This window comes from Sinocyclocheilus anshuiensis, unplaced genomic scaffold, assembly GCF_001515605.1.
Source record: "Sinocyclocheilus anshuiensis isolate Anshui unplaced genomic scaffold, SAMN03320099.WGS_v1.1 scaffold1658, whole genome shotgun sequence".
Classification (NCBI taxonomy): Eukaryota; Metazoa; Chordata; class Actinopteri; order Cypriniformes; family Cyprinidae; genus Sinocyclocheilus; species Sinocyclocheilus anshuiensis.
Window position 1 is genome coordinate 499342 of NW_015547302.1, and position 14819 is coordinate 514160.

Sequence of the window (14819 nt, forward strand, 5' to 3'; positions counted from 1 at the left end):
CTCAAGGGCAGTACAAAGATTGAGGGCTCAGAGCTTTCAGCAAGTTCCCAAGCGGGATTACAACAGGCATTCTGAATGCAGCGCATGTGTGTGTGTGTGTGTGTGTGGATGTCTTACCTGACCCAGTGTAAGTGTCCAACCCAGTGTCTCCCGCCGAGCTCACAGACTCACTGCTGTTCAGAGGCTCAGACTTAACTTAAAGAGAGAGACCAAGAAAGATATAAGGCACCCTGTCAGCTGTCAAATTCCTATCAAACCTCTCGAAATCAAACAAACTCTGAAAGTAGTGAAGCAAAGCCTCCAAAGCACTGCATCCAAACACTCACACACGTGCTATCATATATGTACACTCCACAAACACATGCAGTATACCATCGTTCTTCATACTTGGGGCAGTGGGCGGGGTACTGCAGCCCAGCAGCCAATCAGCCGTGTTTAGAATTGTCATGTTCTCTCCTGGGGGCGGAGTCAGATGTATAGTGGACTGTATTACCCATTCATTCTTTAATATTATGAATTTAGCACATACAGTTAAAGCCAAAATTATATGGACACTTACATCACACTCAAAAACACAAAATGTCACTAGATTGTATTTATTGTATTGTATTTATTATACAGACTTTTTATATTAAAATAAATAAATAGAATACATAAATATTTCCAATTTAAAATAATATCATTTATATTTATATATAAATTATAATTTATATTAATATATCACATTACTATAAAATCATTTTTAAATAAATATTTAAAATATTTTCCACACTTTTCAAGCAAAAATATATGGCATTTAAATGATAAAGCAATGATAGCTAAAGTGTACAAAATGAAGACAAAAAGTGCTTGGATACTTATTGTTATCAAACGTTTGTAAAAAATGTTAGTTAATGTGATGAACTACACCTTTGGTTACTCTGTTGGGAAACCTATCCAGTGATTTCTTATATTAACTAAAAATGACTTTGGGACAAGTTGGTTAAAACAAATTGCAGATGAAATGGTTCAGAAAAAGACATTAATTCTGAGAAAACAGCATAAGTCGTTTACAAATCTCACTTTGATATAGATGATATTTTGTTATCTAATGCAATTAAATTAATACATTTAAGTGTGACTTAAGTGTCCAGATAATACATTTTGTGGCCACTGTAAAATTAAAAAATTCCCCATTCCATATTTTGTAGAAAGTTTTGTATAGTAACTGATAACATTTTACAAATAGTAAAGAATACAATAATTAGTGAAAAGTGAAAAGGTGATAAATTCCTATAGAATTCCATTATAATGAAATTCACTTTCATTAAAACAAACATTTACCAATAGTACAGCCATCTTTTCCTGGTGTTCTCATAATAAAAAATGACTTCATATAAATCATATTAGGTTTCCAAAACCATATTTTGCCACACTGAGTTTATGACAGCTCTGTCAAAGGCGCATTTTCAGAAAAGAAAAAACATCTTGAATCAGTGTGTGTTTGTGAGGAAAAGAGCGAAAGTCCTCTAAAGTAAGATGAATGAGGCTTCATTGGCAGTGGGATTCATGTTGGGATATGTGTGTGTGTGGGTTGGTGGTTGTGTGGGCGGCTTGCGTGTGTGTGTGTGCATAGAGGGATTCAGTCTAGGCTGTGAGCTGATGAGGTAGACAGAGGAGAATGTTGAATATGTCGTTGTTTTGGCAGAAGCACAATCCCAGTGTGTGTGTGTGTATGTCAAGCTGTTAAAATCATTAGCTGAGCTCTAATCTAAATGATTTACTGAGTTTTGCTCCTTTTACTCTCTCAGTCTTTTGCTATTGTTTTATTCCGGCTATATGTCAAAAACAGATGAGCTCACACACACACAACACACACACACACACACACACACACACACTCTCCAGGGTCCCTAGACTTTACCTCTCTTGTGTACCACACAGTCATAGCCATACATCAAACAATCGCTTGCTAGGGTGTTGAGAGTCTATTTAGCCATGTGTATGTTTGCCTAACGTTCTCTCTTAAAACGTTTGTTCAGCGTTTTCCTCAAGGAGAGAAAAGCAAGCGAGCGTGTGTTGACATCAGAGAGAAAATGAGAGTTTAAACGCAGGAAATAGTTTTCTGTGCACCAGGCTCTTGCTGAAACATGCACGGAGAAGTGCTGGGAAACGTTTCAGCACAAAGACGCTTGTATACATACACACTTTCTTCCGTTTTAATTAGGCCTGTATGCAGCGTTTGACCTTTGAGGTTAGTGTGAGTTCGGAGCATCTCGGCACACGGCATTGCCACTAATCCACCAAACCCGCTCTGGACGGCACCAAAACCACCAGAACAAGAAACACTTTATCCTTGCAATCCGAACATCACACACTTGGACTGAACCCTGCTTTCAATTACAGCACTCCACAGCGAAGAACATGGAGTGTACTGCGCTAAAGCTGATTTCCTGTACTCAAAGCAATGCTTTGGTTGAAAGGCCCTATTTATCACCTAATATGTTGCTTGCTCACTCATGTACACTCGCAATTTCTTGCTTGCTTGCTCTTTGATTTGTCATTCTTTCATACCTCCGGTTCCATTGGTTGTGATGTTGTTGCTGAGGATGTTTTTGTCCAGTTTGGACATGCTGTCACTGCCACTGTTAACAGAGTGCTGGGGGTCTGTTAGATCCTGCATCGCCAAGGCCCTGTGACGACAAATATAGCGGTTTAATACATTTACACTACCATTCAAAAGTTGGGGGTTGGTAAGAATTCTTAATATTTTTGAAAACAGTCTCTTATGCTCATCAATGCTGCATTTATTTGATCAGAAACAAAGTAAAAACAGTGGAATATTAATACAATTTAAATTAGCTGTTTTCTCTTTTAATATATTTTAAAATGCAATTTATTTCTGTAATGGAAAAGCTGAATCTTTAATGCATCCTTGCTAAATAAAAGTATTAATTTCTTTCAAAAAATAAAAAATCTTACTGACCCCAAAATGGCCGTAACACTCACAAACCAGAAAATGTGAGCAAAAACTGGCTTTGGCACTGTAAGAATGATAATATGACCCCCGCTCATGTGTCAAAAAAATCTGCTAAAGAAAACATCTGTCCCAACTTGTGCATCTTCTAAGAGTTTTTACCTCAAAAATCTGGAAAGCAGTTTATCTAGGTCATGTTTACCAAGGATCTAGCTTTCTTTTCTTCCATTCTTCACACTAAGTCATCCACATGAAAATATGAGGAACAAAATCACAACGTATCTTCATGTTATTACGTTAAACAGCCTGCATTGTTTAACGCTAATATGAATCAAAAACTGCCTAATATTCTCAATGTTATGAGGATAAAATTATTTATTTTGAATAAAACTACACTAAATACTATTGCATTCAGTAAGAAATATTATTATTTGCTAATGCTAATGAAATATTGTTTATATGCAATATTGTTATGTATAAATGTATACATTACATGACTAACATATGTTTAAGTGTGCATGTTTTCTTTTTTTACCATTTTAATTCCTGAAGTGTGTCAAATTCTTATTTTCAAGTACAAATATTCCATGTATCTATCTATCTATCCCTGAACTACACTTTAATCCAAAGGACAAATGCATAAAGACAGCTCGTATAATAATGTAATGCCAAATAGAAACAGAATTGCTCCTTGTTGCTCTCTGTTTATAACATAAACATCTGCAAGTACACAGTGCTCTAACACACGTTTTATATAGGTGAAGCTTTCTGCTTTACACCCACTCACACACAATGACGTTAACATCCCTCTTTCTTTATCTCTCCCTCTGTCTTTATGTGTACAAAATTACACACTCCCACCGTCCACTGTCATTGGCACTCATAAATAATACCCTAAATGGATTCCAGTGGAGAATATGTGTGTGAATGTGTGTTCACTTTACCTGTTGTCTACTGGGTCTGGAGCATGGGAATCAGTGGTAGATTTCTTCACCTGTGGAAAGACCAGAAGAGACAGTTGATATATTAGTTTCTCATTCAGTGTATGAAGAAAACATTGCGCTCCCAGTCTGGAGTGATTTTTCAGCTACTTGACTCAATGTGATGACCTCACTGTCCATGATTTTTGAAGCTACTGTTGCCATTTGAGCATGATTATTTGCTCCATTGCAGATGCTGTTCACTGAATGAAGAGAATATGAATAACAGAAAACAAGTTGTAGAATGGAAAAATCACAATATACACTACCGTGATATACATACGGTTTCCACAAAAATATCAAGCAGTATGACTGATGACTGTTTTCAACATTGATAATAAGAAATGTTTTTGAGCACTAAATCAGCATGTTAAAATGATTTCTGGTGACTGGAGTAATAGCTGCTGAAAAGCTTTACCAACAAAGGAATAAATTACATTTTAAAATGCATATTTGAAAGGATGATGAAAGTCACAACAAATATATATTGTTGTTAATCCGAAACACTAATGTGAATGTACCATAATCGGCACATTAGTTTCATTTACATAACAAAAATCTCTCCCTCTCTCTTACACACACACACATACACACACACACACACACACACACACACACACACACACAAAATACATTCTTTCCCATTCTACCAGTTTATCTTGGTTCTTACTCTCTGTCATGCTCAATATTACTCAATACTGAGTTAATAAAACCATGACTGCAACTTTCCTCTTTGAATTTGTCCTTGTGATCAACTCTCTCCAAATCTACTCAGTTTCTTTCTTTCTTTCTTACTGTCAAGGTCTCCAGCCAAAACAGTGCATTATTCCTTCTATTTTACATTCATACAGAAACTTAAATTCACGTATATTTTTCTTGTTTTACATTTGAATATGTATATGAATATTTAAACACAATGTACTGTAAAACAAAAGGAAGGATCAAAGAGTGCTACAAGTCTATAAACTTCTCGCAATCAATTTACATGGTTCAGCCCTCCCAAAACTGCTCGTAGTCATCTGGGTCTTAATTGAAAACACACATGCAGACCTGTGAGCACACATGCACATATACATGTGTGTGTCAGATGTAGCGTGTGCTTTTGGGGAGAATGTTTGGAGTGTGCAACCAGCAACTCATGTTCACACACACATACACTGCCATTGATAAGTTTGGGGTCAATAAGATGTTTCAATGTTTTTGAAAGAAGTCTCTCATTCTCACCAAGGCTGCATTTATTTGATCAAAAATACAGTAAAACAGTAATACTGTGAAATATCATTATTTTAAAATAACGGTTTTCTATTTGAATATATTGAATATAAAATGCAATTTATTCATGTGATGGTAAAGCTGATTATTCAGCAGCCATGACTCCAGTCTACAGTGTCACATGATCGTACAGAAATCATTTTAATATAGGATTTGCTGCTCAAGAAACCATTTTTATTATCATCAATGTTGAAAACAGCTTAATATTTTGGTGGAAACAATAACGATTTTTTCATGATTTTTTTCATGATGAAATATTTATTTTCATGATGAAATATTGTCACTTTTGATCAATTTAATGCATTATTGCTATATAAAAGTAAGCTTTCTTTCAAAAAAAACCAAAAAATCATACTGACAGTGTATACGCTGTACAAATGAGATTCAACAGATGACCTTGGGACATTAAGGCTCCTCTCAGAAAAGTATCTACAATTTAGGCTCATCTCTCTGGTTCTGTGTTCTGATTTGTGCGGAGTACGAACACACCCATTATGGTCTCCTCAAATTAGCCTGACACATTCAGGGACAGCAGGTGATCGAAGCCTACTGTGAATCTCTCTCTGACTGTAACTACTTCCTTGTCCAGCAGCATCTGTGCTCTTAGAGCAGTTAATAGCGCGTTTGAGAGCAGCCCAGCAGGATCCAGCTCCTAATGAGGCCTGCTGGTGAACAATGATCTAAGACTGTTTAACTGTACACCGTTTATAGATTTATGAAGTGAAATTAGTAATTCTTTGGCAGGCGGTTCGAAAAGCAACTACCAAAGGTTACCCTGCTGAAAAAGGTTACCCTGCTTTTTTTGGTCTTGACTGGTTTAAGCTGGTCTTACTGGTCTCAACAATAAAAAGATTTTTCTCTTGACCAGCTCATTTTTACTTTACACTGACAACATTTTCAATGGCCCTACCACAAAAGATAGATAGATAGATAGATAGATAGATGATAGATAGATAGATAACTGTTTATAATTACTTGTGAAAATTAAGCAATTTCTGAGTGAAAATTGTTTCCACACCAAATTGTTTTCAGTGTCATAAATGTAGCCAAAAGGTTTAATAAACAATCATGCAAGGGCGTTTCTGCTTAGTTCTATATGCAGAATCCAGGCCTGCTTACAGGTACAGAGGCTTCACACACACACACACACACACACACCAACACACAGAAAACAATCCCCCTTTTCTTGTTCTTTTTTGTGCTTTCAGTATTATGGTTATCAGCACTGTAACTTTATACTCTTCCTTTCATGTAAAATACATTGTTACCTGTGCCCCCCCACCCCTCCGCCCACCAACACACGCACACACACACACACACATTTCAGCATATGCCCCTGGGAGGTGTAAGATTATCTGATGTGTCCCCTCCCTGAAACGCTCTTCTCTAAAGGTAGGGGAAGGCAACAGAGAGAGGAAGAGAGAAGAAGAAAAAGGAAACAGAAAAGAACAGAGAGTGTGTGACAGGGCAAAGAGCTGTATGTAATGCACACACACACACACACACACACACACACACACACAACATGCATGTTTTTCAGGGTATTCCGATCAGGTGACAGTAGTGTATTCTGTTATATTTCCTGAGAACATTCAAACTCCCTGCGGACACTGAAAATAAGAAATAGAAACTAAAATTAGAACAAGCACACACAGAAACACACATACGAAACCTGTTCCTCTGGACCAGTCCATTCAACCTCCTTGTTCTCAATTAGAAACTAATAAATTCATGCCAGCAAGATTTTAAATCATTTATGTAAATACTCTCAAAATGTAACATGGTAGTGCATGCAATAAAATTTTCTCTTTCTCTCTATAATATATATATATATATATATATATATAGCAAATGCACATATATTTACTTGGTACAATCCATCCACAAAAATTGCTGAATCTCTTACACATTATTTTATATCTTAGTAATGGTTCCTTATTAATTCTTTTACATACAAAATAATGTGTAAAACACTCACATAAGAGTATCCAAGTTATACCAGTATATCAGTAAAATAATTTTTCATTGTAAAAAAAATAAATAAATAACAATAATAATAATTTAAGTTGTAAACAAAAGACATGTTGACATGACCAGCCAAATACTACTAGCTTTATTTCAGCGACCTCCTGTTAGTGAATATTTTCAGTTAACATTAAAATAAATGAAAAACGACTTAATACAAATGCATTTCTGCAATGTCATTAGTAAATGCAAATTTTAACATGATGCTACTGTACATTGCTTCCATTAGATGCTAGTATCGGTTTAAAACTGTCAATTCAGTCAGCAAAATATAAAAATACAGTCATAGTCAGTCATACAGCAGCGTTCTGGAACAAATATGTTTTTGATCAGTCAGATCCACTAAAATGACCAGTTACAGCAGCAGCCCATATGTTGGACTGCTCCGTTTGCATGTCAACCTGGTGTATGAGATTCAAATGGTATATATCGCCAGGGGAAAGGGGTCAGAGGGAAATAGGACACCAGTCCAAGCCCTATAGATAGACACACCTTCGCAGCTTTGAATGTGTATGTGTGTGTGTGTGTGTGTGTGTGTGTGTATGATCTTGTGTGCAACTTCGTGAGTGACGCTGTCTTTCTCTTCCACTGGCTCATTGATTCATGTATCTTTGTACAGCAACCAGAGTGTTTACACACACAAACAAGTTTCTATACGTGCGCATTGGAGTGTGTGTGTATCATCTTAAGAAATGAGCTGAAACTTTATATAAAAAAGCACTCTAGCATTAAAGTACTCCCTTCCCCTCTGATTGCAGCAGAAAAAATGCTGCTTAATTATTCATGAGTTCTTGTGCTTGTGTCAGCTTTTCGTTAATTATTTAAATTAATCTCATTAACGAAAGGCCAGGTTTCAGCAGCATTTAATTAAATGATGAATTGCTTCCCAGACGTCGATGTGCTTGTTAAATAATGTGCTCAGGCTGGACCCAAAGCTGTCAGATAGACTCAACCCAAAACTTCACACAAGCACATTAGTGCCATTGTACTCCACAACTTAATGCAGTTTTTAAGATCGCCAGGAGAACCGTCAGATAATCTCTGTGTTTATTAATCAATGACTCCGCATGACTGTAAAAACATAATCTACATCCAGCTTCAGGAATGAATACAGTCTGCTCAAACCTGCAGCTTGTTTTGACAGCTTGTACCGATTCAAACGTGACTGGATACAATTTAGTCTCATCAAACTCAACGTCAGTACTTGAATACCTAACATTTGTATTAAACACAAGATCTAGAAGGATCTTAAAGAAAAGTTAACAGTTATGCACTTACAGTGGAAGTCTATGGGGCAACTTCCAACGACTGTCCTATAGACTTCCACTGTATGCTGTCAAAACAATTTTTTTGTTTCTTTCTCAAACTAAGAGGCAAGTCACAATTATTTAAGCATTATTTAAAAGTTTAGGATCGGATTTTTAAAGAAAGTCTCTTATGCTCAACAAAATAAAAAAATACATTAAAAACAGTAATAATATTACAATAAAAAAACGGTTTATTTTAATATATTTTAAAATGTAATTTATTCCTGTGATGGCAATGCAGAATTTTCAGCAGCCATTACTCTAGTCTTTAGTGTCACAAGATCCTTCAGAAATCATTGAAATATGCTCATTTTGTGCTCAAGAAACATTTCTTATTATTATCAGTTGTGCTGCTCAATGTTTTGGTGGAAACCATGATACATTTCTTTCAGGATTCTTTGAGGAAAAATTTTTTCAAAAAACTGCACTTATTTTGTGACATTATAAGAAGTCTTCAGTGTCACTTGTAAGTGGTTGTTTGCTTAAATGAAGATTAAGACAACAACAAAAACTTACTGACACCAAACCTTTGAACAGTAGTGTATTTTCTGTAATTATATAGCTTAATTTGTCTTTCACCATCCTTTTAAAACCTCAGTACCCAAACTTGAAATATCATGGACGTTCATCGTGCATAAAGAACCACTCACTGTTTACAAAGCTGTTATATGTGATATGTCTTAACTCATTTCTGTGTATCTTCTACACATGGCCTGAACAAGTGAATTAAGACTGCTAACTCAAGTGAGACGAGAGTCGATTTACAGTGTAAAAGACAAGCAACAGGTGTAAATAACCAATAACCATCAGGACGATGAGAATTTTGTAACAAGTTTAAAGAGAAAAATCTATAACAAGCATTTTTTTACATCAGGGAGACACCAAACTTCAGTTCATATCTGTATTTGAGCTGCTACTTCTACCTGTTTGTTTTGACGTTAAACACAGGCTGCTTGTTTTGCTATAAAGCAAGACCTATTTCTTTTCACAGTACAGAAGATTCATAAATATTACTGCGTCAGTTCAACAGCTTTCAACAGACTCACGACCTGTAATCTCCGTTATTTGTGGTCATTTGCTGATTAGACTTAAATTGGGAGGTGTAAACATGTGAACGTAAAGCCGTGCTTTCTGTTCTCCTCTCTCTGCCTCCCTCTCTGTAGGTGTGTGTGTGTGTGTGAGTGTGTAACCTGAGTCCTCTCTCTCTGTCTGTGGTCTCTGCTCTGGGGCTCTGGGGCACAGAACGCACCAGAGGAAAAGGCTGCAGCTACACCCCCTTTTCATTTTACTCCTCTGCTATTTTCCTCCAGAACCAAGAGCATTGATCCCCTGAGTCACAAAATACCCCACCCTCCACCCACACCTCAATCTCCCTCTTCCTCTCCTTCCATTACCCCAAGCACCCCCAGATCGGTATCTGGCCTCATCTGGATTATGGACGCCTGTCTGTCTTTTCCAGAGTGCTCATGTACGCATATGAAAAGCACAAGCACGAGATGTCGCAACACATATTCAAGACTGTTTTAATCATTAATCGAATGTTATCTAAATAATATGTAAAAAAACAAAATAATTTTTTCCACAAAACAAAATTATCAGGCTGTCTCCCAAGAACACAAATGCACTGAAAACAGGCTAAAATGGTTTCAGCAGTGTGTGTGTTGTACTGTCAGTGTGTGTGCGTATGTGACACTGCTCAGTCTCGTAGTGGCCATATGGCTACTGTGCTCAACACTTCAGCTCACATCTGTTGTGTATTAAAGACCTAACGCTGCTCAGTACACACCTGGGTGGCCTTTCCACACACACACTCATTCATGCACACAAACACGTTCACACTTCAAACCGCACGATCAAACTTTCCAATTATCACATAGTATAGACCAGCGTTTCCCAACCGTTTTTGCCTTAGATACTGCAACACAGCAACACTAAACCAAGCATGTGTTCCTCAACTAATACTTTACTGGAAATCATTCAGCATTATCATTCATTTTACTTAAAAAGTGACCATCATTTACTTTTTTTGTGGGGCAATTTTGGAGAAACTTTCTCGAGAAACAAATTCAACGCCAGTACTTGAATACCTAACATCTGTATTGAAACAAAAGAAACATACAAACATCCTAAAGAAATGTATATACACACATACAACAACTGCCCCTGTCAATTTCTGAGGGACAAGTCATGTTTAAAGTTTTATATTTATGTAAGAAGTCTCTTATGCTCACCCAGGCTGCATTTATTTGATCAAAAACAGAGTAAAAACGGTAATATTGCCAAATATTTTTACAGTTAAGGAAACTGTTCCAGTCTTCAGTGTCACATGATCTTTCAGAAATCATTCAAATATGCTGATTTGCTGCTCAAGAAACATTTTAATTATTATCCATGATGAAAAGAGTTTCTTCAGGATTCTTTGATGAATAGAAAGATGAGTTTTGGAGAAACTTTTCTTGAGAAACAAATAATCAAATAATTGCTACTATACAGTTAGTTCTGGTCCTTGAATTTGATTGACCATAAACTTTCCAAGAGTGCTGATATACAGTAAATATTTATAATACCTTATTTTTCATTGTGGAAGTAAGCTATTTCCTGCGAATGAGAAAGACTTTCGATTCATTAGCTATAATTAAATAACTAAAAGAATAACAGTGCAGTTAATGGTAAAATATTTGTGCTACAAATCAGTGCGTTTATCAGTATAGAAGCCTTGCACATTCAAGTTACAAATGGTCATGCTTGCTCTTTCATTAAAAATAAGGTGGATAGGTTTTAACAAAGTAAAACCAGTATCTTCCTAAGAACCTCCTGGGATACACGCACCCGTGGTTGAGAATCACTGGTACAGAGAGTCAGTTGGATGGTATTTTATCTATACATTTCCAAATATACAACACATACAGAGTCTTTAAAGAATACTGCACAATACACTGGCCTGTTCTGAATTTTCTGAAATAGTGGAGTGATAAATTCAATACACAGACAATGAAAGAAAAGAAGATAATCTTCTGACAGATAAAGTAAAGCCATAATGTTGTAAAACACATCTGAATAGTCTTGAGTTGTATTTCACTTACGCTCTGTTCATTCAGCTCCTGTGTATTCTCCATCAGATGAACTTCCACTCCCCTCGACTACAGTCCAGACACCTGCAAATGAAGGATGCTTTAAAATCACCATAAACACAATACAACGCTAGGCATCCCTCTCTCTCGCTCTCTCTTTGTGTCTGTGGGTATATGTGTGTAGGAGGGGAAGGAAGAAGTCTGGTAACTTCACTGTATCATAGCCAGCTAGGCTGAAGTAAATATAATTTACAGAAGTAAACATTAAACAATGGGTTGAGAGAAATGTAATCAATGTAACACACACACACACACACACACGTTTGTTTTTGTGAAAAGTGGGGACATCCCATAGGCGTAATGGTTTTTATACTGTACAAACTGTATGCGCTATTGCCCTACACCAACCCTACACCTAAACCTACCCCTCACAGGAAACTTTGTGCTATTTCAGATTTTCAGTACACTCCATTCTGTGTGATTTATAAGCGTTTTGAAAAGTGGGGACATGGGGTAATGTCCTGAAAAGTCACCTTCTCCTTGTAATACCTATGTCATACCCTTGTCATTATACAAATGTATGTCCTCATTTGTCACAAAAACGCGCACACACAAATGCACTCAGAAATCATTCAAATATGCTGATTTGCTGCTCAAGAAACATTTTAATTATTATCCATGATGAAAAGAGTTTCTTCAGGATTCTTTGATGAATAGAAAGATGAGTTTTGGAGAAACTTTTCTTGAGAAACAAATAATCAAATAATTGCTACTATACAGTTAGTTCTGGTCCTTGAATTTGATTGACCATAAACTTTCCAAGAGTGCTGATATACAGTAAATATTTATAATACCTTATTTTTCATTGTGGAAGTAAGCTATTTCCTGCGAATGAGAAAGACTTTCGATTCATTAGCTATAATTAAATAACTAAAAGAATAACAGTGCAGTTAATGGTAAAATATTTGTGCTACAAATCAGTGCGTTTATCAGTATAGAAGCCTTGCACATTCAAGTTACAAATGGTCATGCTTGCTCTTTCATTAAAAATAAGGTGGATAGGTTTTAACAAAGTAAAACCAGTATCTTCCTAAGAACCTCCTGGGATACACACACCCGTGGTTGAGAATCACTGGTACAGAGAGTCAGTTGGATGGTATTTTATCTATACATTTCCAAATATACAACACATACAGAGTCTTTAAAGAATACTGCACAATACACTGGCCTGTTCTGAATTTTCTGAAATAGTGGAGTGATAAATTCAATACACAGACAATGAAAGAAAAGAAGATAATCTTCTGACAGATAAAGTAAAGCCATAATGTTGTAAAACACATCTGAATAGTCTTGAGTTGTATTTCACTTACGCTCTGTTCATTCAGCTCCTGTGTATTCTCCATCAGATGAACTTCCACTCCCCTCGACTACAGTCCAGACACCTGCAAATGAAGGATGCTTTAAAATCACCATAAACACAATACAACGCTAGGCATCCCTCTCTCTCGCTCTCTCTTTGTGTCTGTGGGTATATGTGTGTAGGAGGGGAAGGAAGAAGTCTGGTAACTTCACTGTATCATAGCCAGCTAGGCTGAAGTAAATATAATTTACAGAAGTAAACATTAAACAATGGGTTGAGAGAAATGTAATCAATGTAACACACACACACACACACACACGTTTGTTTTTGTGAAAAGTGGGGACATCCCATAGGCGTAATGGTTTTTATACTGTACAAACTGTATGCGCTATTGCCCTACACCAACCCTACACCTAAACCTACCCCTCACAGGAAACTTTGTGCTATTTCAGATTTTCAGTACACTCCATTCTGTGTGATTTATAAGCGTTTTGAAAAGTGGGGACATGGGGTAATGTCCTGAAAAGTCACCTTCTCCTTGTAATACCTATGTCATACCCTTGTCATTATACAAATGTATGTCCTCATTTGTCACAAAAACGCGCACACACAAATGCACTCAGTACACACAAAAATCCAAGCTGTCCAGGTCGCGGTGATGCTAGCATGGCAGTAGTCACTAAAAACACTTATGATTTTGAGTCCCCCAGTGAAGCCCCTTCCACCCCATCCCACCCTCCATCTTTCTCTTTCTCTCTTCCCATCCATCCCGTCATTTAAAAGCTTGAAACTTCTGTAAACTACTTTGAAACCTCCTGAGGCCTCAGTAATGAAAAGCACTTTTATTAAAAAACTCTTTGGAAGACCTTGAAAGCCTCGGGATGAGAAGAATACGTTTATTTTCTGTCCTGCCCCAGGTACCAGAACTGTGGTTTAAAAACCTGCCTGTGATTTGCTGTATTTTTAACATTAAACTTGTGTTTGTGTGTGAAAGGACAGGTTTTGCTAACCTATTGGAAATTCAGTTTGTTTACATATCTCCAGAACAACAAACAGTGAAAAAAAAAAAAAAAAACTTGCTGTATGGAAAAGAGCAGCTCTTAATTATTTTTTTTATGTTTTGGGGAACAAACTGGACCAAGAATATGCAATGAATTTTCATTTTAAAATAAATTATCTGAGAAAGGAGCAACTCAACTGCCCAAATTTATGTGAATTTAATATTTCTGTCAAATCATTTTAGACAAACACCTGTTTCCATCTTCATTGAAACAATTTTTTACTTTGCTCAAAAACCTGAAGGGTCCTGATGCTTCTGTTTGGGAATATGTTTTAGTTTATGGTAGCCTATATTGATTACAATGACCTGTACTAAGAACAATGGATGTAAATGGGAAGTCCCCACAAGCATATGTATACAAGCTTGTGTGTGTGTGTGTGTGTGTGTAAGTGGAAGGGAGAGAAAGAGAGTTGAAGGGCACAGTTTGAAGAGCAGATCATTTGAATGTTTCATTTGCTTGGTGAAGCTGTGTTCTGAAATTCTAGCCTTTAATGTTCAGGCGGGGGAATGAGCTGAGCAGCATTGATTTTTACTGTTATCACTCAGTGCCCTCTGAGCCTACTGTCCTCACACACACACACACACACACACACACACACACACAATGAACAGACGGATAGCCAAGCAGCAGAAGACACATTACACTAACCATGTAATGGGTAGGAGCTGAAATTTATGTCCCTTCTGTCAACACACGCATTTTCAAATCAAAAGCCACTGATATGCAACAATTGTCCCTGACCAAAACATTTGATTAAGTCAAACAAGGAAAACAATATACAAGGAAA

At 36.6% G+C, this 14819-nt stretch overlaps 1 protein-coding gene across 10 annotated transcripts in view; it reads right to left on the minus strand.

The window, feature by feature from the left end:
- Window positions 1-14819, minus strand: part of LOC107701730 (eyes absent homolog 4-like) — a 33468-nt gene that overhangs the window by 16193 nt on the left and 2456 nt on the right. For 6 of the 10 annotated variants that reach the window (XM_016503820.1, XM_016503819.1, XM_016503818.1 and 3 more), the window contains exons 2-6: window positions 12982-13053; window positions 3901-3950; window positions 2554-2672; window positions 388-456; window positions 118-195 (exon numbers count right to left, since the gene is read on the minus strand). In XM_016503820.1, the coding sequence (XP_016359306.1) occupies window positions 118-195; window positions 388-456; window positions 2554-2672; window positions 3901-3950; window positions 12982-13014 (349 nt within the window). In that variant the 5' untranslated portion in view covers window positions 13015-13053. Of the gene's footprint in view, window positions 1-117; window positions 196-387; window positions 457-2553; window positions 2673-3900; window positions 3951-11623; window positions 11696-12981; window positions 13054-14819 lie in introns of those variants that run through there. The other 4 variants (XM_016503822.1, XM_016503815.1, XM_016503823.1 and 1 more) reach the window with 2 other exon arrangements.